This window comes from Corythoichthys intestinalis, chromosome 2 (genome assembly GCF_030265065.1).
Source record: "Corythoichthys intestinalis isolate RoL2023-P3 chromosome 2, ASM3026506v1, whole genome shotgun sequence".
In the NCBI taxonomy this organism is placed as follows: domain Eukaryota; kingdom Metazoa; phylum Chordata; class Actinopteri; order Syngnathiformes; family Syngnathidae; genus Corythoichthys; species Corythoichthys intestinalis.
Window position 1 is genome coordinate 65,685,576 of NC_080396.1, and position 25,907 is coordinate 65,711,482.

At 38.6% G+C, this 25,907-nt stretch overlaps 1 protein-coding gene across 2 annotated transcripts in view; it reads left to right on the forward strand.

Annotated features, from left to right (window-relative positions):
• Nucleotides 1-25,907, forward strand: part of prex1 (phosphatidylinositol-3,4,5-trisphosphate-dependent Rac exchange factor 1) — a 181,534-nt gene that overhangs the window by 129,797 nt on the left and 25,830 nt on the right. For both annotated transcript variants that reach the window (XM_057856132.1, XM_057856142.1), the window contains exons 17-24: nucleotides 5,970-6,062; nucleotides 8,750-8,898; nucleotides 8,969-9,054; nucleotides 18,767-18,906; nucleotides 19,470-19,608; nucleotides 22,202-22,377; nucleotides 22,496-22,657; nucleotides 24,027-24,234. In XM_057856132.1, coding sequence (XP_057712115.1) covers nucleotides 5,970-6,062; nucleotides 8,750-8,898; nucleotides 8,969-9,054; nucleotides 18,767-18,906; nucleotides 19,470-19,608; nucleotides 22,202-22,377; nucleotides 22,496-22,657; nucleotides 24,027-24,234 — 1,153 coding nt within the window. The remainder of the gene's footprint in view (nucleotides 1-5,969; nucleotides 6,063-8,749; nucleotides 8,899-8,968; nucleotides 9,055-18,766; nucleotides 18,907-19,469; nucleotides 19,609-22,201; nucleotides 22,378-22,495; nucleotides 22,658-24,026; nucleotides 24,235-25,907) is intronic.

Here is a 25,907-nt window from a genome sequence, read left to right on the forward strand (position 1 = left end):
GTCAGTTGAGTTGATCTCAATTAATTCTGTGCAGTTTTTAGTTATTTGTTATTTTCAAGGCTCTGGAATGGCTAAGCTACCGCGAGTCGATGGTAAAATCTTTGCATGCCAATGAAATACAACATATGCAAGCATGAAAATCACTGATGACCCATGCAATCAATAGTGTTGGCTATGTTTTCAGGATAAAATTGTGAAATCTTACCATTGCATGTCAATAATTGTAGTATGAACACAAACATTTGTAATCTAGCAGCTCTGCAGGGAGCAGGGCAGCGTGATATCACATCGTTTTTGTTCACCGATGAGTTCATAGCCAGCAGCAAGTAGCAACAGTATATATCGTTTTTCGTTCTTCATAAGATATTTGTGGAAACTTTCCTTTGCCCATTCCTTCTGTCTGTTCCCGCAGCCTCTAAATGCACAGTTCACCATTTTGCCATCCTTCAGTCAACTCAGCAGACTGATGCTGCATTCAACGAAGGTGGGAAGTCGGCGTTTCCAACCTCCGAACTGGAAATACCGTATTGGCTCGAATATAAGACGGCCCTGATTATAAGACGACCCCCTCTTTTTCAAGACTCAAGTTTGAAAAAAGACTTTTTGAACACCAAATTAATATTTATACAGAAAATAATTATAGTACATCTGAAACAAATGATTATAACAATATATTTGATAGAAAAAGCATGTTATTTTGCCTCATTCAAATCTTAATATCTGAACATTTAAATATGTAAACTAAAGTGCAATCACATTCGTAAATGAATGGCTTCTGGTTTTTGAAATGTAAATAAACCAATCTATTGTGATAAAACAACAAAATTGCAATATGTGCATTAACCATCAAAGTGAAGTCTAACTGTAACTAGTCTTGAAACAAATCTGAATAAGGAAAAATATTGCAATAAAATAATGCAAACTGGTTAAACTTGAGAGTAGCTGAGATCGGTCATGACAGAACATTGCTTCAATGATATCTGGCACCATCTAGCGTTGTGAATGGGTATAATGTCCAGACTGCGAATATAAGACGACCCCCACTTTTTCAATCTTATTTCAATGCAAAAAACACAGTCTTATATTCGGGCCAATACGGTATATTATTGGAACGCCACTCGAACTGAGAGGTCTTAGTCGCGAAGTTGAAAAAAAGTACCTCGACATCACGAGTTGCTTTAATGTGACGTCACTCTACAAAATGGCGCCGCCCGTCGAAAAGCAGACAGCCAATAGTAAAACTAAAGAAGGCAGTTTACAGTGTGTGCTATTTTCCTCAGCCGTCGTTTTTCCTCCGCTATTTGATCGCTTACGAGAACGCAGGTTTGCTGGAGGTCAAAATGTCTTTTGATGGCCAAAATACCTACAATACAATTTTTTTTTTACATTCGCTTGGAACGCTATGAGGTTGCAAATGGTACCATTCGAGTGGGATAATTCCGACTTCCCACCTTCAAATGCAGCATGAGCACGAGTGGCCTAAGAACTCCTGTCTTGTGGTCACAATACGCATTTAAAAAAAAACAAAAAAAAAACAGTCCTGTAGAATGAAATGAATTTCGACAGATTGGCATGATCTGACAATCGTGACAATGATCTGCATTTTGATTTTATTTGACTATCTCAGATCTGTTAATATTGTTTTAGATTGGCATGCTAAGATTGTACCAATGACTCGCGCTAGCTTAGCCACTCCGGAGCCCTGAAACGAACAAATATCTGACAAACTGCATGAAATTTGGTGAAATCAACTCTACCGACTAATTAAACCCCTGTTAATCGAAGATTAAGCCTAATGTAAAAAATTATAAACTTCCCCTTTAATCCTCCCTGAATCTTATTTCTTAGTAACACATTTTAAAGGTGTATGCTTCCAACTTTATTTACCATAGCCATCTTCCACTCATCTGACAACCACCTTTACCAGCTAATGTGTTATTACAACATTAAACTCCCACCAACTGGGGAGTATAGTACAAGAAGTGCTCAGAGAAGCAAGACTCTACGTTTATTATACTACTGATTGGGAATTTCAGTACAGTAGTAACACTACAATAATGTCAAGTCATATTTATTTACAGTATATAGCTCTTAATCACAACAAATGTCTCAAAGGGCTTTACAGGCCCACACTTGAAGACAATTACAAAATCAATGTAGCTGAACCCTCAAAAGAACAGAGAAAAACCCCAGAAATCCAGCAAGGGAAAATAGGAAACCTTGGGGGGAAACGGGTCACTGATGGGTGACCAGGGAACAATGTCGAGTAGGTAACATTTAACAAATTGAATCATCTTATACAATATCAAAAATAACTTAAAAGTCCATCCAGTGACCAAACCAATGACCTAACACTTCACCCAGACTTGACCAGAGGAAAACGACCACACCCAGACTGGACTTGGCCGATTAGTACAGAGCCAATCGAACAGTAAAAGTGCATCTAATATATACTGAAAACTTAAAATCTCAAGTTTTTTTTTTACTGGAATGTTCAAGGATATGTGAGCACTGTTGGTTACTCGGCACATTTCAATCTTAATTGGCATCATTAAATTTATAGGGGGAGAATATTTGATACAACCAGAAGCGGCAAATGAGTACTGTGATCCCTCGCTATTTCGTGCTTTAAACTTCGCTCCCTCAGTCCATCGCAGATTTTTTTCAATTAAAAATACAGTATTTTATTTTTGAAAATGTCAAGATATCTGCATGTATACATGTACAAATCATTGTTTTCTTTTATATATACACTGCTGGCCAAAAGTATTGGCACCCTTGCAATTCTGTCAGATAATGCTCAATTTCTCCCAGAAAATAATTGGAAATACAAATACTTTGGTAGTAATGTCTTCATTTATTTTGCTTGCAATAAAAAAAGGCACAAAATATGACCAAAAAAAAATATTATCATTTTACTCAAAACTCCAACAATGGGCCGGACAAATGTATTGGCACCCTCAGCCTAATACTTGGTAGCACAACCTTTATTCGAAATAACTGCGAACAACCGCTTCCGGTATCCATCAATAAGTTTCTTACAATGCTCTGCTGGAATTTTAGACCATTCTTCTTTGGCCAACTGCTCCAGATCTCTTAGATTTGAAGGGTGCTTTCTCCAAACTGCCATTTTCAGAGCTCTCCACGGGTGTTCTATGGGTTTCAGGTCTGGACTCATTGCTGGCCACTTTAGAAGTCTCCAGTGTTTTTTCTCAAACCATTTTCCAGTGCTTTTGAAGTGTGTTTTGGGTCAGTGTCCTGCTGGAAGACCCATGGCCTCTGAGGGAGGACCCAGCTTTCTCACACTGGGCCCTACATTATGTTGTAAAATTTGTTGGTAGTCTTCAGACTTCATAATGCCATGAACACGGTCAAGCAGTGCAGTGCCAGAGATAGCAAAGCAACCCCAAAACATCAGAGAAACTCCGCCATTTTTGACTGTGGCGACCATGTTTCTTTTCTTTGAAGGCGTTGTTTTTTTCCCCCTGTAAACTCTATGTTGATGCGTTTTCCCAAAATGCTCTACTTTTGTCTCATCTGACCAGAGAATATTCTTCCAAAACGTTTTTGGCTTTCTCAGGTAAGTTTTGGCAAACTCTATCCTGGCTTTTTTATAGCTCTGGGTCAGAAGTGGAGTCTTCCTGGGTATTCTACCATAGAGTCCATTTTCATTCAGACGCTAACGGATAGTATGGGTTGACACTGTTGTACTGTCGGACTGCAGGAGAGCTTGAACTTGTTTGGATGTTAGTCAAAGTTCTTTATCCACCATCCGCACAATCTGTCATTGAAATCTCTCGTCAATTGTTCTTTTCCGTCCACATCTAGGGAGGTTAGCCACAGTGCCATGGGCTTTATACTTATCGATGACACTGCGAACGGTAGACATAGGAACATTCAGGTCTTCGAAGATGGAGTTGTAGCCTTGAGATTGCCTATGCTTCCTCACAATTTTGCCTCGCAAGTCTTCAGACAGTTCTTTGGTGTTCTTTCTTCTGTCCATGCCTAGGCCTGTTGCGATAACAAATTTTAGTGTGCGCTAATTTATCTAATAAATTATTGCGATATGCGATATTATTGCGCCCCCCCATTTGTTTTTTTAAACCAATTTACAATAACACAGTGAGAATACAGTATATATTAATAGATCAAGTACACCCATTTAAACACGATATTTACTCTTAAATTCAAAAATACTTTTTAAGAAATCACAACTAAAACAATAGACCATGCCTCTTAAGTAAAAGACAACAATATTAATACCGCACAGAAACACAGAATAAATCAAATGTGTTTTTCGAGAAAAAAAGATAAAATTGCACTTAATAACTTAAGCATTTAGGCAAATGAAAACCTTTCCCCTCATAGCTTCTGCTATGGTGTTCAATAAGAATGCAACGATACAGTTAAGTCACGGTTCGGTACGATTTTCAATACGGGGGACACGATTTTCGATCCGATTCAATACATTTAATGCCCTGTATTTTTTGTTACGTTTTTTTTGTTTTTGTTTTTGTTTTTTTTTCTAACGAGCAAAAATTAAATTGCCATCATATAAACATGCATTTTAGTGCATAATATTTATGTGCTTACTTCTTACTGATCTGAAGAAATTTTGTATAAAAGTGCTGAGAACAATCTTTACTGTTTGTAAAGTGAGGCGGGGCACACTGTTGATTGCTACAGCTCTCTCAGCAGCTATGTTTACTACATGAGCAAGACATCCTATTTGTGGTCCGAATCCATCTGTGTCACGTACTGAATTAACAATATTTGCAGCAGCATCTATAGTCACTGGTATGGATTGATTTGGCCTTCTTAACTTCCATTCAGTCATGGGGGTTTATAATTCATCGATAAAGTATATGGACTACGTGTCCCGTAATCACTCTGGGCTCACATAGCCAATGGCACGGGACGTAGCACATCTAGTTTGCTATTTCATGATATCTAGTGTGTGCGCGCATAAAAAAGTTAGCAAACGCCACGGAAGCCACGTCTGCTCATTACTGAACAACACCAGCATATGACAATCGACTTTCAGAAACAGGACGAGTTTGAAGCACAGTGCTCTTTATTTGCCACTCAATGTTCATCATGTCAGCTGTCCGTTGTCAAAGCGAAGTTGCTCGTAGCAGCCAAGTCAGTAACAATGTTTTGGCGGACTTCGTTGTAAATATCCAGTGTTGTGCCGAAAAATAGCCGCCCTGCGTGAGAGGCCACCCCTGACGGGAGCGCCCACGCGTCAACAACACCGGCACGCCGGAGATGGTCCGCTGTCAATCCGGAGCACTGACGCGGCCGGTATAAGTTGAACAATAGGATATAATGGGAACGATTGGATCTGGCGCTATTTTTTGCCAGACCTGGAACGAAAATGCATTTTGCGTAGTTGGTAACAAGGAATCCGGACTTTTAACAGCACGTTTGCCGCACGTGCACGCGAGTCGATAAATCGCAGCGGAAAAATTACAGCCATCATTTTTATTTATCGTAAGATAAATGGAATTATTGCATATTGCGACAGGCTTATCCATGCCCAATATGATACACACAAGGACACAGGTTGAGTCAACTTTAATCCATTTAAACTGGCTGCATGTGTGATTTAGTTATTGCCACAACCTGTTATGTCCCAAATGTAAGTAACAGGTGCTGTTAATTACACAAATTAGAGAAGCATCACATGATTTTTCAAAGGGTGCCAATATCTTTGTCTGGCCATTTTGGGGAGTTTTGTGTAAAATGATAATGATTGTTTTTTTTTTTTTTTAAACATTCTCTTTTGTGTTTTTTCATTACAATAAAAATAAATGAAGATATTACTACCAAAGGCTTTTGTAATTGCAATCATTTTCTGGGAGAAATTGAGCATTATCTGACAGAATTGCATGGGCGCTAATACTTTTGGCCAGCAGTGTGTCTATACAATACAGGTTAAATTGAGTAATTCAATATTTGTGTGCTAGATTCACCCCGAGGAGGAGGATTACGGCTTCGAGATTGAAGAGAAAAACAAGGCCATTGTGGTGAAGTCTGTCACCAGAGGCTCACACGCTGAGGTAACGCTTACACTTACACACATGGACACAGTGTTCAACCAGCTGCCCCATGGCATTAGTTCCTTTAGGTAATGGCTGTCTAATGTTTGGACGGCTGCTGTCAGTCTCCTTCTGTTTCCTTGGAGGAGCTTTTTTATGATTGGATGTCAAGCCACTGGACAGGCCCACTCACGTCCTTGCCACAAAAATAGACACAACAAATAAAGTACAATTTGCCACGTTAATGGTTGGAGGACAAAATGGACTGTGAAATTTCATTGGATAGGCAGATGATGCATTTGGCAGTGTGGACTTTTTCTTTTGACACACTTAACTGTAATCCTTCAAAACAAACAATTTACAATTTCGTTACTCAAGTAGCAGTCGTGGCTTCATTCAAGCCACATTCATACATATGGTAAATGTTTTTTTTTAAGCCACTGGACTAGTCCACTTTTCATCTATGTGGACTATTCCATTCAGACATCTACATATTTGCAATGCATAAACAGTGAATGACTGTTGAAAACAGCAGAGTGTTGTGATTCATTGATAGCTTGTCATAGAAGTCGTGTAACATGTACTTTGCCTGATACCTGTGAATTGAAATTTGTTTAAAAAATATAAAAATAAAAAATAAAAAAAATAAAACGTTAAATTTGATAAAGCCTTATCCAATGTTGTCTCTATTTGAGAATGTGTGGATTTCCTAGTGGCGCTGCTGTGCTTTAGGGTAGAAACCAATGCGTGTTTATTTTCCAACCAGCACAATCCTTGCTTCCCCCGTTTGGGAATTTATCAGACCGCTCAGTGCTAAGATGGGCATTCTTGCACAGTTGCAGTGTCCTTTGATCAGCCAGAATGACAATTTCACCATTCTAAAGGACACGCCACAAAAAAGAATGTCTAGTTTTCTGCCCAGGTGGGCTAACACAACTTTAGTGAATTTCATTGAGGCACAGGCAGACATAATCTGAGCCCCTTGGCTCAACATTTGATTCATAAATATGACTACAATCGGTATCAAACTGTCTGAATTATTATAGAAAACAACATATTATAATGACTATTGTTTTAAAATCATTCTATTGGCAAATACGTGGTGGGTGAATACGAACAATCAGGGTAGGTATGGATAGATGAGGTCTACAGACATAAACACTGCCCTAGGTGTTGCCACCCTTTTTTAAAATATACAGTGGTCTCAAAAACACACTGCACTGTACAGCACTGTACCCTTAATTTAGTTGAAATTTTTGAGGCAATCACTGCAATAGAACAAGTTTCAAAACCTTAAATGATATTCCCACACATCTCAGTATTTTAGTCCACTCCACTTTTCATGAGCAAACTCCTCCAAAATCATCTCAGGTTTGAATGATACACATTCCAGAAGGCATGTTTCAGCTCCTTTCACTACTGTTCAGCAGGATTTAAATCAGGGATTATAGAAGGGCCGAAACCTCATTGGTTAAATTGTCTGTGCTGGATCGGTTGGAACAAAAACCTGCTCCCACAGCAGCCCTTGATTTTGGACAGCCCTGTTGTAACGTTTTGCTTTAAGTCAATCTCGCGCGTTTTAGTCATGTTGTTATTAGTGTGTTTACGGCACAGTTGATCATTGGAACTGGTATCTTGTGCCAAAAATGATATCGGAACAACACTGGTTTTTAGTTGTTTTAGGCAAAAAACAAGCTTCATGGTGCTGGGCAGCATATTTGCCCCTAGAAAATCTTGATAGTGTTAAAATTTAAATATAACTCACACAAATTCAAGACACTAGATTGACCACTGTCGGAAAAGTGTACCTTTTTGTGATCAGTGTGTGCAACAGTTTGGTAGGCTACCAGCACTTTTCAACATGTGAGTAAATAAAAAAAAAAAAAAAAAAAAGCAGACCAATTCAGTATTTGTCAAATTGACAGCTGACATATAAATGACTGTTGTTCATCAATAAAGGTGTTTAAAATATGGCGTGGATCCAAATTAAAATAATTTGTCCCTAACTTTATTTGATAGCACCTTTTTTTGTTACTTAGGTTTCCCACATTGCTCTCCTATCCAGTGTCTGGATAATCCTTCTCTATCTGAGTTGTTTTCACAGAAAAACCCTCAATCTCGGCTCTCTTTTTGCCATTCCTTTCTTTCCCTCTTCGTTTCTTATTCATCATCCTCAGTGTCCCCAACCTCCCCACAATAACACCATTGGTAGTTGTGACACAGCTAGTGTGCCAGCACATTGAATGCGGCTCAGCTGATTCCCATGGGGCACTGAAAGGGGTTCTCACACACGCACGCACATATGCACACACGTAAACACGTGCACGTGTTCGTGCACGTGCAGAGCCCTTTGACTATGATACTATTACATCAAGTCAGGAAAGCTCCTCCCTGCCTTTCCCGGTCATTCATCTATCCCAGGCTGTTATCCAGAGTCGGGGCCCTGGCTCAGCCAAGGCCACCCCTCCGGATATGTGTCCGGGACACCGGAGTCACACTGGGCGCGCACAGAGCACACACTATTCTCACAACGTGACTGCATTTCATGTTCTATCACAGGTTAATTCAAGAGCCAAAGCATTTCATGTTAGTTATTTTAATGAACTTAATACAGTTGTCCCGTGACACTTACAAATGGACTTCAGGCACGGTGGGATTGTGTGACCTATGATTGAAAAAAGATCATCTATGTCCGTCTGTCTCTCCAGATGGCGGGTTTGCAGGTGGGCAGAAAGATCCACACCATCAATGAGGACCTGTTGTTCCTCAGGCCTTTCTCTGAGGTGGAAGCCCTGATCAACCAGGCCTTCTGCATACGACGCTCCCTGCGGCTGCTCGTCACCACCAAGGCCAAGGAGTTAGTAAATCCGCACACACGAGTGCACACAAACATGAGGTGCAGTTATCTTACTGCTGTTTTCTTTTAGGATTGTGAAGGTCCCTGACAATCCCGATAGCCTTTCTTTTCGACTGTGTGGTTCTGCGCCGCCTCATGTCCACGCTGTAAGGAAAGGTGAGTGACCGAATAATTACATTTTACAGTGACATGTATTACTACCGTATTTTTCGTACTATAAGTCGCACCTTAGTATAAGTCGCACCAGCCTTAAAATGCCCAATGAAGAGGAAAAAAACAATATATAAGTCGCACCGGAGTATAAGTCGCATTTTGGGGGGAAATTTACTTGATAAAGTCCAACACATAGAACAGATATGTCATCTTGAAAGGCATTTTAATATAAAAATACAATAGAGAACAACATGCTGAATAAGAGTACAGTATGATTTTACATGATGCATGAACAACAAAATGCGAATATACTGTCCTCACCAGGACGCTACGGCTCGGTCCTGACTATGCAGCGAACTAAACTCCCAAATGACGTTGCTGGACGTCCGTATAATTTGCTGAATCAATTTCATCCTCGACACCAAACAGGTTCGGATCATGGTAAATAAATGATAATTAGGTGCTATTACATCAATGACACATGAATGAACGGTTAGCATGCGTTCGCTAGCATTAGCACATCGTTCAAACAACCACACAACTGGCTCTAAGTGTCCGATCGCGGGTGGAAAACACAACAACAGGAAAGATGATAGACACAGGCGTTGCCTCTGTAGAGATATTTTACAAGCATAAACAATGAACGTAGGTTCGAAGCCGTGTCTCTCTCTCGCTCTCTCGCGATCTCTCTCTCTCTCGCCCACTTCTTCTTCTGGCGTGTGAGCGCTATTCTTCGCGTAAACAAGTGTGAGTGCGCCCCCACGTGGGCGTGAAAGCGCCACAAACTAAAAGCATGCATTTCAATATAAAAAAGTCAATAATACAATTGAACACACATTGCCAAAGGCAGAACGCGAACGTGGCCATAGCTATTAAGTTATTCGGATAACTATAGCATAAAGAACATGCTAACAAGTTTACCAAACTATCAGTGTCACTCCAAAACACCAAAATAACATGTGGAATGATATCATAATGTGTTAATAAATTCACACATAAGTTGCTCCTGAGTATAAGTCGCACCCCTAGCCAAACTATGGAAAAAACTGTGACTTATAGTCCGTAAGTGAAAACCTGTTCACAGACCTACTTTATTCATAGCAGTGTTTATTTAATCAACGAACACTTTTGTCATGAAGATGACGAGATGATAACGAGCTAAAAATGTGTTTTTGGAGACTAAAACAAGACGCACGGCAGTTTTCATCTGACGAGACGAAAATGCGCAATAGTTTCCGTCACAAGTTCACAATGTGTGACATTTTATTTGTAGTTAGCCTGCATCTTAGCAGTGTTTGGTTGTGTCCCTCATGATGTGCTGCGCCCCCACCCCATATTCCTGACTCATCAGTGTCTTGTCTCCAGGCTTCATGCAGGCTTGCACACAGGTAAGATTAGTTTTCTTGGCCAAACAGAATATGCAATGTTGATTGGGCCTTAAAAGGTCTGTGCTGAGAGATGATTACACACTAAATGTAACTCAGAGTTAGCATAGTGTTTGCGTTAGCATTAGGCTAATGCTAACAGCAACCGTCCTCTTAACCGTTTGGGCTTCTTTTTTTTTTTTTTTTTTTTTTTTTTTTATACACACAGTTTGTGGCATCCAGGTGGGTATAATTAAATGAAAATAATGAAGGCCTACTGTTTTCCTGATGAGAGTGCATAATCTTCAAGTTTCCGTTGTCCTTGTAGATGCTACAATATGTGCTCGTCTGTCAATGCTCATTCGAAATAGTTAAAGATCTTTATTTTTGTATTTTTGGAGTACATGTTTTTTAATTTTACAGAGGAAAAAAAAAATTTGTGAACCTCAACTAAAACTAGACGAGTCTTGAGTGTCCATCAAGAAACACTAGACGAAGACAGACACATTTTGAGATGACTAAAATATGACTAATAGTATTAATTGTCCAAAAGACTAAGACTGAGATGAAAATTTAATGGCTGCCAAAAACAATACTGATTCATAGATACGCAACACCACAGTTGTCACATTTTTAGATTTGTCATTTGTCATACATTTGTCAAATGTAAAGGAATTTGTTACACTTTCACAATTAATGTAATGTACTTTTATTTCATTTCCATTAATATTCATTACCATCTTTTTTACAAATTGTTGGTAAGAAATAATGCAATCACACTGTAGATTTAAGACAAATAATTTCTTAATCTTAAGAATTTTAATGTCAAGTCCGTCAATTTTCATCAAATTGTGTAACTTAATATTCAAAAAGAAATTAAAGCAACACTAGGAACTTCACTAGGAAACCTTTCAACCTTTATAACATATTTTCATAACATTTATGATGATATGTCGACTGACAACTAGTTGAATGGCACATATGTTATGGCCTGAGGGGGTCTGTATCGCTTTCACCGGCACTATATAACTTTGAGGAGGGTGGCAGAAATCCTCCAACACAAAAAAACTACAAATGGGCTGTTTGCTTTACGTCATATGTGACGAAAGAGACGAAAAGTTTTGTCTAAGGAGTAAAATTAAAGAAAATGTGAGGCTACCAGGATAAAAGGACACTCAAAAATAAAGAGTGGCCCGGCTTTCACTCGGGGTGGGGTGGGTTCGGTTGGGGCGGGGGGGCGGAGAGCCGGTAGGGGAGTAAGGTTCAAAGTCAAACGTTTCTTATTTTCAACATTGTCATATGATATTGTTTAGCCACAACTTGATTCATTACCTCATCACTAGTCATCCTTCACACAGCCCCTGGAAACAGAAATGTCGTTTAATCCAATTGCAGGCGACCGGGAGTTTAGGATTATACAACAACGAAGTGCAAGTCCTCATGGGAAATGCCGTTTTCCTTAGAGGGAACCTCGGACTTAAAGACTTGTAGGCTCTAATAAGCCACAATTTTTCTCTTTTACTAAAATATGTTCTTTGAAACACATAAAATGTTGCCCTTGATTTAAAAATCGATAATATTTAGTACATGTTTTGACCCACGGAGTGGCCATGTTTTTATACCTGCAATGGATGCTCGGAGTGATGACGTAGATTATCACTGTCCCTCGACGAATACTACCGGGTTATTGCAATTCCTTCTCCGCGACTTCGTCCAACACATGCGTTCATCAGTTAAAAGCAGCGAGTACTTACCATTTGTTTTTTTATTGAGTCATTATTACTTTTTCACTGTCTCAAAATACTTTTTGCATGTGTTTCCCTCTCATACTTTTAAGCATTGTTTTCTTGTGGTAGCTTTAAAGCAGATTTTTGATCTGTTGACCACATTAGTCGCGTAGCATATTTAAATCACCCTTTTTTTTTTATATTATTACATTTAAGTATTTTCTTAAGGCGTCTTTACTATGTTCTGTTTGGATTTATCTAAACAAAACAAGCTGAAAGAGCACGGTGGTACTTTGGGTGTCAAATTCGCCTTTGTAGCACGTTTCGCCAGTGTAGCACATTTTGGCAGAACATCGTTTTTTTTCCCCCCTGCTCTCGTCTCATCTCATCCCGTCTTTCCTGTTCATTTTGCTTTTGCTGCTCGTTTTGTGAAATGTCAACAGTGCTGTCATGCTCATCAATGTTCATCTCGGGTTCAAATTGAAAGGGTTGAACAGATGACATGTTTATGTCGCCAAAGTCATACTCTGGAAGCCCGGCAGCGTAACCATGTGACGTCATCGCCCTGCAATGTCAACAAAAATGGCGACATACTAGTTCAACTAATTTTACAAATTGTATAAAAACGAAAACATTAAAAGGGGTATCAAATTATCAAATTATTTTAAGTCATAATAACGTTTCTTCTTTTAAAAACTACAAGTCTTTTTATCCGTGGATGTCTTTAGAGCAAAATATTACCATTTTTAGTTCTAGTTCTAGTGTTGCTTTTGGAAAATTACTTAAAAATCTGAATTTTCCCCCCAAGTTTTTTTTGGGGCGGTGGGGGGTAGAATGATATGATGATTTGAAACGATCATTTTATCTCACTTGCACAAAACTGGTACATTTTGAAATCCACAAATTGCTTCACTTCAACAACCAACCTGAAGCCCAGCTTTTTGTTTTGGCATAGCCCACAAATAACCTGCTTTTCCAAGCTTACACTAAAAATAATGAAAACACAATGTCTGTATTGCTTTGTTAGCACTCATCTGGTCTCTGGCAAAGGCTTACCATTCTGTTAATGACTAAGTATGCGGCTGCAGAGGTGTAATTAAATTTACATTTCTTAACTCAGTTTACAAACGTCATATATTATGCTGGCAAGACCTAAGTGTTTGAGGATCTGTGCACATGTTTCAGCAAGTTTATCCATCATGACACCATCAGCACTGCGAAACACTTTGAAAGCGTTTATGGTGTCAAAAAGACAAATAACTCTACTCAAGACAAGGCAAAGATGAGGAAACTCTAGCCTTTAGCCACCTGTTCTGTTCTGCCATTAGTGTGCCTTTATTGTTTTTTATGACCACCCATCACCCACACTGCATCTGGTCAAATAGGCCCATTACCTAGATGTAATGCTCACCAATGCTGTTTACAAGTGAAATCTAACATCTATCAAAGTTTCACCATGTGCTGTCCAATACCAAGTCCAGTGGTGTTGTAGTTGGGTAATTCCTGGCATCCCGGGGAGGAAGTGATGTAAGTGATATTTTTAGATGAGAGGAAGACAGATAATGGAGGTGTTGACTGTGCATTCATTCAATAAATCCATTAGTGGCTTAGAACAGCATCATGTGGAGAAAATTGATTTCTGTTCTACTGCGGGAAAAAAACAACAGCAAAAAAAGTGTCATTAGGCAAGGCAAGGCAAATTTATTTATATAGCACAATTCAACACAAGGCAATTCAAAGTCCTTTACATCACATGAAGATCATAAAAATCACATTTAAATCAACACAACGTAAAAAACCAAGACAAAGATCGCATTTAATCACAGAATAAAAATAAATAAAAATAAAACAAAAATACAAATACAAATAAAACAAAAACTACTACTAATAATAATAATTGAAATCGGCAATGGAGATAAGCACAAGAGGAATAGAAAGCAGGTAGATTGAAATATATAGACAGTTATGGATATGCAGTGCTAAACAAAAGCGTTTTTAGCCCTGATTTAAAAGAGCTAACAGTTTGAGCATACTTCAGACGTTCGGGTAACTTGTTCCAGAGGTGAGGAGCATAATAACTAAATGCTGCCTCCCCCTGCTTGGTTCTTGTTCTTGGAACATGCAGAAGACCGGTTCCAGACGACCTTAGGGGTCTAGATGTCTCATAGGAATCTAACAAGTCAAGCATGTATTTTGGTCCAAGGCCATTAAGTGTTTTGTAGACGAGCAGTAGTATTTTATGGTCTATCCTTTGACTCACTGGAAGCCAGTGTAGCGATTTCAAAACCGGTGTAATGTGGTCCAGCTTCCTTGTATTTGTGAGGACTCTGGCTGCAGCATTCTGTACTAGCTGCAGCTTCCTGACTGATTTTTTATCAAGACCTGTAAATATACCATTGCAATAGTCCAATCTGCTGAAAATGAATGCATGCATAAGTTTTTCCATGTCTTGTTGAGTCAGAAGCCCCTTAATTCTGGTTATATTTTTTAGGTGGTAATAAGCGGATTTAGTGACGGACTTTAGATGGCTATCAAATTTTAGGTCTGAGTCAATAATTACGCCAAGGTTTCTGACTTGATTTGTAGCTGTAAGTGACATTGTGCTAAGTTGGCTGCTTATCTTTGACCTTTCCTTTTTTGGCCCAAAAATGATCACCTCTGTCTTCTCCACATTTAATTTGAGAAAATTCTTGCACATCCATTCATTGATTTGATGAATGCATTTACTCAGGGAGGCTAAGGGACTATAATCATGTGGGGACACAGAAATGTACAGTTGTGTGTCATCTGCATAGGCGTGATAGGAGATGTCATACTGTTCCATTATCTGAGCTAACGGAAGCATATAGATGTTAAATAAGAGTGGTCCAAGAATTGACCCTTGAGGGACTCCACACGTGAATTTGGTTCGTTCTGACTGATAGTTTCCGATTGACACAAAGAAATCCCTATCATGTAAATGGGAAGTGAACCACTGAAGAATAGTGTCAGTAAGCCCTACCCACTGTTCCAATCTGCTGAGTAGTATGTTGTGATCAACCGTGTCAAATGCGGCGCTGAGATCCAATAGTAGCAGAACAGATGATTTGCCTGCATCGGTATTCCGACGAATATCATTTAGGACTTTGATAAGCACGGTCTCGGTGCTGTGTTGTGGCCGAAATCCAGACTGAAATGAGTTAAAAAGATTGTTTTGCATCATAAAAGTTTGGATCTGTTCGAACACAACCCTTTCGATAATTTTCCCCAGGAATGTCAGATTTGATATTGGCCTGTAATTACTAATGGTTGAGGCATCCAGATTAGGTTTTTTTGGGAGCGGTTTTATTACTGCAGTTTTTAAAGTCTGAGGAAACTCTCCTGTTTGGAGAGAAGTATTTATAATCTGAAGTATGTCTGGGGCTATGCAATGAAAAACAGTTTTGAAAAAGTTTGAAGGAAGGATGTCAAGGCAGCATGTTGTGGGCTTTAATTTTGACACAATTTCTGTTAAAGTGGTATAGTCCATGAGGCTAAACTGTCTAAGATTGACGTGGGGGACATTTTGGGAGGCATTTAGTGTAACATTTGTTAATCTGGAGTTGCACACAGTCTGTCTAATCTTTAGTACTTTGTGTGTAAAGAATGCTGCGAAATTATTACAGGACACCTCAGATGCCAATTCCTGAGGTATTGATGCTTGTGGGTTTGTCAGTTTGTCAACAACAGAAAATAGTGTGCGAGTACTGTTGGTGTTTCTACTAATGATCTCTGAAAAATATGACTGTCTAGCATTTTTCAGTTCCTGGTTGTATTTGCGAAGACTCTCTTTGTAGATATCATAAATAACTAGGAGTTTGTTTTTTCGCCATCTGCGTTCTGCTCGTCTACAAACTTGCTTTTGTTTTATAGCTAGTATGGCATTTCTCCAGGGTGACCTCTTCTTTCTTGACAAAGTTTTTGTCTTAATCGGGGCAATAATGTCAATTACAGTCATCACACTGGAACTGAAACTATTTACAAGTTCTTCCACTGGAGCTATTGTAGAGGTTGATGAGGCATAGGCCTGTCTGAATAATGCACAAGTGTTATCACTTATGTAACGCTTCCTAATCACCTCGGTTTCTGTTTTCAGAGGATGGACAGGGGTGGTTATTTTAAACATAATGCAGTAGTGATCAGACAGAGCAACATCATTCACTGTGACCTCAGAGATGTTAAGACCTTTGGATATTATTAAGTCCAGTATGTGCCCTCTGTTATGTGTTGGAACTGTGACATGCTGAGATAAACCAAATGTATCCAAAATATTTAAAAGCTCTCTAGCACATCCTTCTTCAGGATTATCAACATGAATGTTAAAGTCACCCACTAAAACAACACAATCAAAGTTCATGCAGACAGAAGACAGTATTTTGGTAAACTCATCAAAAAACATTGTGTTATACTTTTTTGGTCTGTAAATTGTTACCAAGGCAGCTCTGCAAGGGCTTTTTAGCTGAATGACAATATATTCAAAGGAATCAAACTGACCACATGAAATATTCGTGCATTGAAAACTGTCCCTGATCAGACTGGCAACCCCACCTCCTTTCTTATGGGTTCTCGGCGCACTAAAGAAATTGAAGTTTGTGGGGGTTGCCTCAATCAGAACTGTCGAGCTCTTATCCTGATCTAACCAAGTTTCTGTTAGGAACATCATGTCAAGGTTATGTTTGCTGATAAAATCATTAATTAAGAAAGATTTGCCAGCTAAAGATCTGATATTTAGCAGAGCCAATTGGAGATGCCAGACTGGATTCACTGGTGAGTTTTGGGAATGACATACTATGCTTAACAGGTTGGCAGAGTTGATTGAACATTTTTTATGTATCACCAGTCTAGCCCTTTTTTTTTGTTGTTTATCACCACTGGGATTGTTGAGCATACAGACTGTACTCCGTAGGGCCCCGGCTTTTGCTGGGACAGAGCAGTCTTTGTAATGTTGTCACAGCCTGGACCTGGTGTGTATCATATTGGTGTCGCCAACATGGCTTCCTCGATAATTAAACCTTAACCTTAAACCTCGATTAATGAAAACCTTGCAAAACATTAAGTGTTATTAGCAGTATGAAATCATTATTATTGCACAGGCATTCTTAAAAAGACAGATTAACACTCCTAAACAAGCCGATACAATGTAAACCATGATCAATAATGATATACGAGGAATCTTCTCCTTTTTCAGCCTTTTGTTGACATCAAGAAGTATATATCACTTAGACTTCTACAACTGGAATTCTAGTTTTCTACCTTCATTTCAACATCTTGCAATATTTTGAGTCTGAGCTAATGGAGAGGTACTGTATAAGTTACTAGCTTCTTCTAGTGTCGAAGTTGAGAAGTGCAACAGAATATAGACTGGACTCTAGCTTCTTGCGCGAGCCATATTCGATGATAGTTTCCTAATTTGTTTCGAACCTTTGTTGTTTTTGGCGGCCCTTTAAAATTTCGTCTTAGTCTTTTGGACGATAATACTTATTAGTCTTAATCATATTTTAATCAACTCAAAATGTGTTTGTTTTCGTCTAATTTTTGTTGACAAAAACTCTCGTCTAGTTTTAGTCAACGCTTGCTCAAAATGTTTTCGTCTGTATTTCAGGTTTAAGTGCAAAAATAAATAAACAAAGGTTTCCAACAATTTCGAATGAAGATTGTCAGACAAGCACATATTGTAGCATCGACAGGAACAATGTAAACTTGGTGCATACTCAGCAGGAAAGAGTACATTATTTTCAATTAATTATTCTACCTGGACACCAAGAACTGTATGGAGAAAAAAAAAAAAGTTCCAATAGTATCCAAGAGTTTAAGAGGATGGATACAATTAACATTAGCCTAATGCTAAGTTCCATACTGAGTTACATTTGGTGCCCGATGATTACTCAGTAGAGACCTTTAAAGGTTAAAGCAACATTCCATATTGTCTTTTGCCAAGATAAGAAAGTGAATCTTACCGTGTGTGTTTCAAAACAAGCAAGCCTGGAGAGGACCCCGGTGAGTTGGGAGGGGGGCGCAGCACGTCACATGAGTGACACAACCAGACACTGCTACGATGCAGGCTAACTACACATAAAATGTTACACATTGTGAACATTTGACAGAAACTATGGAACATTTTCGTTTCATTCTCGTCTCATCAGACGAAAATGGCATTAGTCTCGTTATGTTTTAGTCTCTTGGACACGTTTTTAGCCTGTTATCGTCATGAAATAATGGTTCGTCACTGAAATATTTTTGTTATCGTCATTGTTGACTGCTGCACTGGTGCGGTACTATGAAAACTGGGCTGTGGATCGCAGTTAGCCCTTCGAGCCATAGTTTGGGCACTCCTGCTTGAATGACATGAGATTTTGTTTCCAGTGGCACCGTGCAGTACAGGTTTACACGAAAGTTATTTTTAATATTCATTCAGATCTATTTAGGTTTCCCTAAATTTGACTTATCACTCAATAATCAACATGTTTTTGTATATGAGCTGTTTATGGTCACCCAACAATGTCTCTGGTTACACATGTCTGCAATGTATTTATTTGTACGATTCATTTCTGTCTCTCAAACTCTGCTGATGTCACCTTTGACCTTATTCATTGACACCATGCCCAGGCTGGGAGGCGGCAGGAGCGGGACTTCAGCCCGGTCAAGTCATCCTGAAAGTCAATGGCAACAATGTCAACCGTAGCGACTACCAAGAGGTCCTGGAGCACTTTAGCGCGCAGCAGACAAACATCGAGCTTCCCCATCTGGTGAGAGGACACGCATGTGTAAAACAAATAAACGCAATGTTTCACAACAGACATTAAACCTGCAACGCTCATGTCAAGCTAATAGGAAGTGGTGCCAGGTAATTTTTCCACAGGGCTGTAGACAGAGTGGGACGTCTCCTCACTGTATGAAATGCATTGCAGTGTTTTCTTTCTTTCATAGTCATCCCAGTCTAATATTTTTTTTCCAAATCCTCCTTGCCCACACCCAATGAACAGACTAAGCCAAAGTGTGACGCCTGTTTAGATTTGTTTCAGTAAGTGGTTACAGCTTCATTTGCTATCAGGATGAATTGTCAGGATGTTGTTCATGTGGTTGATTACATTTTTAAGTTTGGGTAGACCATGAACTACACCCTCAACAAAGCTTTTCTATTCTCTTTATAAAGTACACACAGCCTTTGATGACTGTAATTCTTAATGTCCATACGGATAGTTGGACACAGTTAATAGTCATGAAAATGAATACAAATGTTTTTTAAATATAATCTCAATTGTTCCATCTATTCATATTAAGCTTTACTCTTTTCCACCCTCAATGTCAGTGGGTATACCGTGCTTTCGAGGATGTTGAAGAACTTCAAAGCCTGCGAGCTTCAGCTGATAAGGAAGACAGCCCGTTCAGGCCTTACCCAGTTGAAAATGGTTCTGACCACAAAGAGGAAAATGGCACTAATGGAACAGGTGAGACTGATAAAGCATACAATTTCTCATTTATTATTTTTTCAGTATACTGAACAATTTTACGCTTATTTGTCACGCAATTATTTTTCTTTTCATATTTAAACAAAAGCTGCTTAACGCCTGATGCTATATTATAACCATACCATTACATCATTGCGTCTTACATCATTTTCCGTGTAGATTGCCAGATTAAATTGATGTCTGTATTGGGTGCTTGACGCCAGACTGTTAAAAAGCCAGCTCAGCAGTTTTTTCAGTCTAAGGCATTATCTGCAGCATAGCGTCACATGCAATGTACCATTTTGTATTGTGGTCATGTATTTTTGTCCATTGTTAGCAGTTACCATTCGAGATAGACAGATATGGCTTTTTCAGGACCAATACCAATTATTAGTAGTTAGAGGGGCTGATAGCCGATTTTTGGAGCCAATATTTATTTGTAGTACTGTAATTTTCGGACTAAAAGGCGCACCCGACTATAAGCCGCCACCTACCAAATTTGACACGAAAACGACATTTGTTCAGAGAAAAGCCACACTGGACTTTAAGCCGCAGCTGTCCTCACTGTATTATGGGATGTTTACACCAAAAGATATTTACCGATAACATTTATTTTGACAGCTACATCATAAAACTGTCAAAAGAACAAATGAACCACCATTCATTGCTTCAAAAAGCTTCATTTGGCCATCAGTGCTCCTTTGAGGGAGACAGTCAACCTCTGCTGCCAACTGTTGTCATCCAACATGCCTCCTAGCATGCATTGCAGCACAACAAATGAAAATAAAAAATCAAATTCATGTTCTGTGCTAATTATTTCTTCAGTTACTGTTTCAGTTGTATCATTTATTGCTAGTTATGGTATTTAGTAACACTTTATTTGACAGTGGTGCCATAAGACTGTCATAAGGCCATCATAATTATGACATGACACTGCTATGAGCATTAATGAATGCTTATAACAGATGTCATTGTGTGTCGTCCGGCAAATTATCTCACTTTTTAATGGATCCGAGCTGGAAATAAATTGAGTTAATGACATAATTTACTGGATGACACTTAATGACATCTGTCATAAGCGTTCATTTATCCCCATGGTAGTGTCATGTCATAAATATGACTGTCTTATTGCAGTTAAAACGTCGCTGTCAAATAAAGTGTTGCCTATTAACCCAAATAAATCAACAAATAAGTCGCACCGGACTATAAGCCGCAGGATTCAAAATGAGTATGGAAAAAGGAGCGTTTTATAGTCCGTAGTCCGAAAAATTACGGTAAATCTGAAAGTAAAACAATTGAATAATGCAAACACTGAACTTCATTGAAAGTGCCTGAATTTCATAGACTTAGAAACGTCTCTTAGAAAGTTGAATAAAAGGTTAAATACATCTCTCTGATCATTTTCATCGAAAATACAATACAACAAAAATACAGGGAGTTCTCAGGCTCAGCAGAACCTCTTGTAAAGTTAAAACTTAGATAATAGCTCCCTGAATTTTCCCAGAATTCTACGCTCTGATGACCTTGTCTAAGCATCCTTGAGCAAGATACTAAACCACATGTTGCTCCTGGTGCTGCGTCACCAGTAGGTAGAGGACAATATAGTGTGAAGCACAGTGAAAATGTTTTCTCCAAAAATAAAAAAATAAAGGTTTCCGACTACTGTATTTTGGATTCTTGAACATTGACAGATGAGCACATATGGTAGCGCCTACAAGGACAATGCCACCTTGGTGATTATACACACTCAGCAGGAAAACGGTACATTATTTTCCATTGTTTATACCCACCTGGACGCCATGAAGTGTATGTAAAAAAAAAAATTTTTTTTTAAGTTGAGAGTTTAAGAGCATTCTCGCCATTAGCATTAGCCTATTGCTAACGTGAATGTGAATGCTACATTAACGCTACGAGTTCCATCTTGTGTGTGATTAGGCTGTTATATCATCCCTACCAATGTTGAGACCAAACCTACGCCCTTGCATTTAATCAATCAGAGGATGGGGTGAATACTCGTGAGGGAGACAGCAGGTAGGGGAGAGAGGCGCAGCTGCATCTGAGCCGATTTAACCCGGTTTTAAATTGATTTTTTTTCATCCAGTCAGAGTTACTGATATACATCAAATTTCAAAATATCGGTGCCAATAATCAGCCCAGCCTATAATCGGGTCAATCTCTAGTTACCATAGTTTTCGGACGATAAGAATCATCCTGCTAGCCATTGTTTTCGATCATAAAACATAAGTGGTATTACAGTAGAACATGTACGGAAGGTAGACGTTTAGGAGTAATTGAAACCAGCATCAATATTCCTTCTCTAGAATTGCGTTTACTTTCAACTCTAATTAAATTGTGTTTTCTACTCGCAGTGCATCCTTCATTATTCCAATTCATTTTTCTCCCCTCTATAAATGCATCTTAAAGAGTTATTTTAACTATTTTGAAGAGGACAAACACAATATAATATATTGCAACATACAGATTGTCCAAAAAAACATGAGGGTAATTAAAATCCTATAAACCTGGTCTGATGCTTTGCTCATGGTCAAAGTCATGTTCTTCTTTTTTTCTTTTCTTTTCTTTTGGACCTCAGATTATAGACTTGGAAGCCTTTCTCTCTCAGATGACACGCCGCTGGTCAACTTGACCGTGGATAATGTCCACCTGGAGCACGGGGTGCTCTATGAATATGTCAGCACTGCTGGGATCAAGAGCCATGTCCTAGAGAAGATAATGGAGCCTAAAGGCTGCTTTAGCCTCACTGCTAAGGTAATTTGCAGATGACACTTTGCTGAAATTATATTATGGATTTACTTATAAAATATTGTATGTGTTTCGCACATTCAATAGTACATTTCCGGAAAATCTATACTTTGTATTCGTGCAGATTCTTGAGGCATTCTCCAGTGATGACAGGCTGTTTGTTAGTAACTGCAGCCAGCTCATCTCCCAGAATGACAGAGTGGTCACTATGCCACAGTATGAGTTCAGGAACATCTGTGACACCAAACTGGAGAGCATACGATGGCGCATCAATAGCTACCAGCAGGTACTGAAGCCCAATGGTCTTGCTTCATGAACAATGTAGGGCTGCAGCTATCAATTACTTAAGTAATCGGTTACGCTATCAATTAGATAGTTCAAATAATTGAGTAATGGGATTAGGAACATTTAATGCGGAGCCAAATAAATTTTAGGAGATGTAAAACAAAGGCTTGCTAATATAGCACTTTAAGAAGAACATCAAATGTGAATACAAAATATTTTTTTTCATACTCTGCAGAATTGCACTTTGATTTCACAAGAGCAATAATTGCATTTAAAACTAAATTGAAATACCTGAGCTTAGCTTCAAACGGTATAAAAAAATTATAAATGAGGATCAAAGTACAACAAAAGAAAAATTGGCTAACTTGCATCGCAAAAGTCCGCTACCTTAAATGTTATAAAATGTTCACGTTTTTTTTTTTTCAATGCTCCTAACCCAAATGTGTAAAACTAAATGCAAACACACAAAACAAAGCATTACACTGCCACTCTAATTAAACAAATCCTCGAAGCAGAAAAATTTGATTTGAAGCTTTTTTTCTAATCGAATGACTTGAGTTAATTAATCTTTGCATGACTGGAACAATGCTTGGACATGATTATTACTTGCTTGTTAGTCCTCTTAAAACTTGTAAGTATAAAAAGTGTAGTATGCTAACGGGAAATGTTACAGTGTCAATGTCCAGCATCAGGTGTTAAGCAGTAAAGCAAAATATCCATTGCTAAATACTGTCGTGGAATTCAAATTGGTAATTGATAAGTTTGCCAAATAAAAAAAAAAAAAAACTTCATTATGATGCAATGTTGTACTGTATTACTGTTCTTGTACTCTATCCCAATCACATTTTTTTGCCCCCGAGGTCGAGTCAGTTACCTGATTTTGAGGATGTGTCAGTACCGACTACCGATCCGATAACTCGCAATGTATTAATTTATTTAGTAATTTATGTCAAAACATACTTTTTTCTTTTGACAATATCCTTGTTGATCTTGATTATTTTGTTGCTTTGCAGCCATCATAAAAATCTAAAAACACAATCTTTTTCCACCCGATTCCGATCTTCTAAAAACGTTGCGTAGTACAAAACATAATTTATTTGTTTCTTTTGACGATATTCCTGTACATCTTATTTTGTTGCTTTGTAGCCCTTAAATTAAAAGAACTACGTTAAAAAGCCGCTTTTTCACCCGATTCCGATCTTGTAAAAATGACGTGCTCAGGCCCGATTTCCGATCAGGTGATCAGATCAGGGACATCTCTACCACTACAGTTCCATTGCCTTTTCTACTACAGTATTTATTTTGTTAATTAATTTGTTAATTAATTTATATTTACATTAGTCATTTTTGTGTTCCTAATATTTTCTCAGTTTTCCTCGGAACTTCAAAATATGGCCTGGCCCACCATTAGGCAAGCTAGCATGCGAAGCCACCCGCTGAGCTGCATGGACTTTGTTCCTACCAACTTCCACATCAACCTGATGCAGGTTTCCTACCCCAAGAGTGCCTCAGCTGGCAGGACCTTCAGTATCCGCTTTGGAAGGAAGAACTCTTTGTTTGGGCTCGACCCAGATCAAGGTAGTTGCCTTGTGATTACGAATTAAAGAAAAATAATGTAATGAATGACAGGGAAAAAATGTTGATTAAGTTCTGCTTGATCAGAGGTCTGCAAACCATAAACACGTTTATACAATCATTCAGTGAAATGACGAGAAGCCCCAATTTTGTTTTCTGTCTTCAAAAGATAATTTCAGATTTTAATCATACTTATCAAAACAATGAAAAACTTTACTATACCGTTCAGTCCTCTGAGATGATTCCTTTATGGTACAAGTAGTATTAGTCGACTTAACAGCAGCTCAGCCATCACACTGGCTAATTGACCTTTATGGCCATCTAAATCCCACAGTGCAGGGAATGGAATGCCATTAGTTCTCTACAGCAATTCCCATAGTAAACTCGATGAGTTTTTCGCTGTTTGGATCCCATTAGCCCTCGGCCTTCTTCATGCTATTGACATGAGAAGTAGTGTCTTGCCAATGTAGGAATGTGATGGTGCTACTGCTGCATGGGTCAAAGGGCAGAAAAGGCATATGTTGTGTGTACTTCGAAAAAAAGTTAGGCACAGTAATTTATACAAATATTTCTACCATCAAAAGTAGATTTCCATTTAAATTCATAAAAAATGTATCTCCATAAATATAAATATCTCCATTTACCCTCATGAAAAATGTAAATGCAATACAGCTGTTGAGAAACATCATTTGCATTGTTCCTCAAGCCTTGCTTGTCATCAGACATCTGTTTAGCAGTTGCACTGAGCAGACGTCGTCATTCATCTAAATAATGTAGGATTTCAAAATCGAGTATTAGGCACTGTCTAATGTCATCGATCTGAGTCCCCAGCACGATTTCTCAGTCTACTGCAGATTGCATCGTCTTTTAACTTAAGTAAACATTTGACTTAGTTCTGCATGTCAATTTGGGGTGTGACAAAATATCGAAATGGTGATATATCGTGATACTTTGTAGTTCTACATGTCATTTGGGGGTGTGACAAAAAATTGAAATGGTGATATATTGTAATACTTTGTAGTTCTGCATGTCAATTGGGGGTGTGACAAAAAATCAAAATGGTGATAAATCGTGATACTTTGTAGTTCTGCATGTCAATTGGGGGTGTGACAAAATATCAAAATGGTGATATATCGTGATACTTCGTATCCCAAAAGGTTAACTCTATGTTACTGCCAAAAATTGAGATATCGTTTTGAAAAGGGGTCAATGTCTAAAAAAATAAATAAATAAAAATGAACCAACAAGTTGCTACCAAAAAATTTCCCCCTTAATAGTGTCTCAGTTAACTCTAAGGCTGCATTGACGGTGCTCGACGCCCAATCCATTTAGACTGGGAACGTTCGTTCATTCGAAACCAGAGCATTCACAGTCATCATGTCTGATTTTCAGGGCATTTACAAGTCACTTGCTGTTCATTTTAGGGCATTTACAGGTCATTTTCTGTTGAGTTTGAGTCACTGCATATTCATTTGGGCTATTCCAAGGTAATTTCCTGTTCTTTAACTCAAAATAAACAGGAAGAGACCTATAAAATACCCCAAAATCAACAGGAAGTAACGGAAAATGAACAGGTAAATGACCTTAAATGGCCCAAAATTACCTCATTCTCTGGCATTGGCTGCCACTACAGGCCATAGACGTTCAATCCATTTGAAGTGGGAGGGATGGCAGCG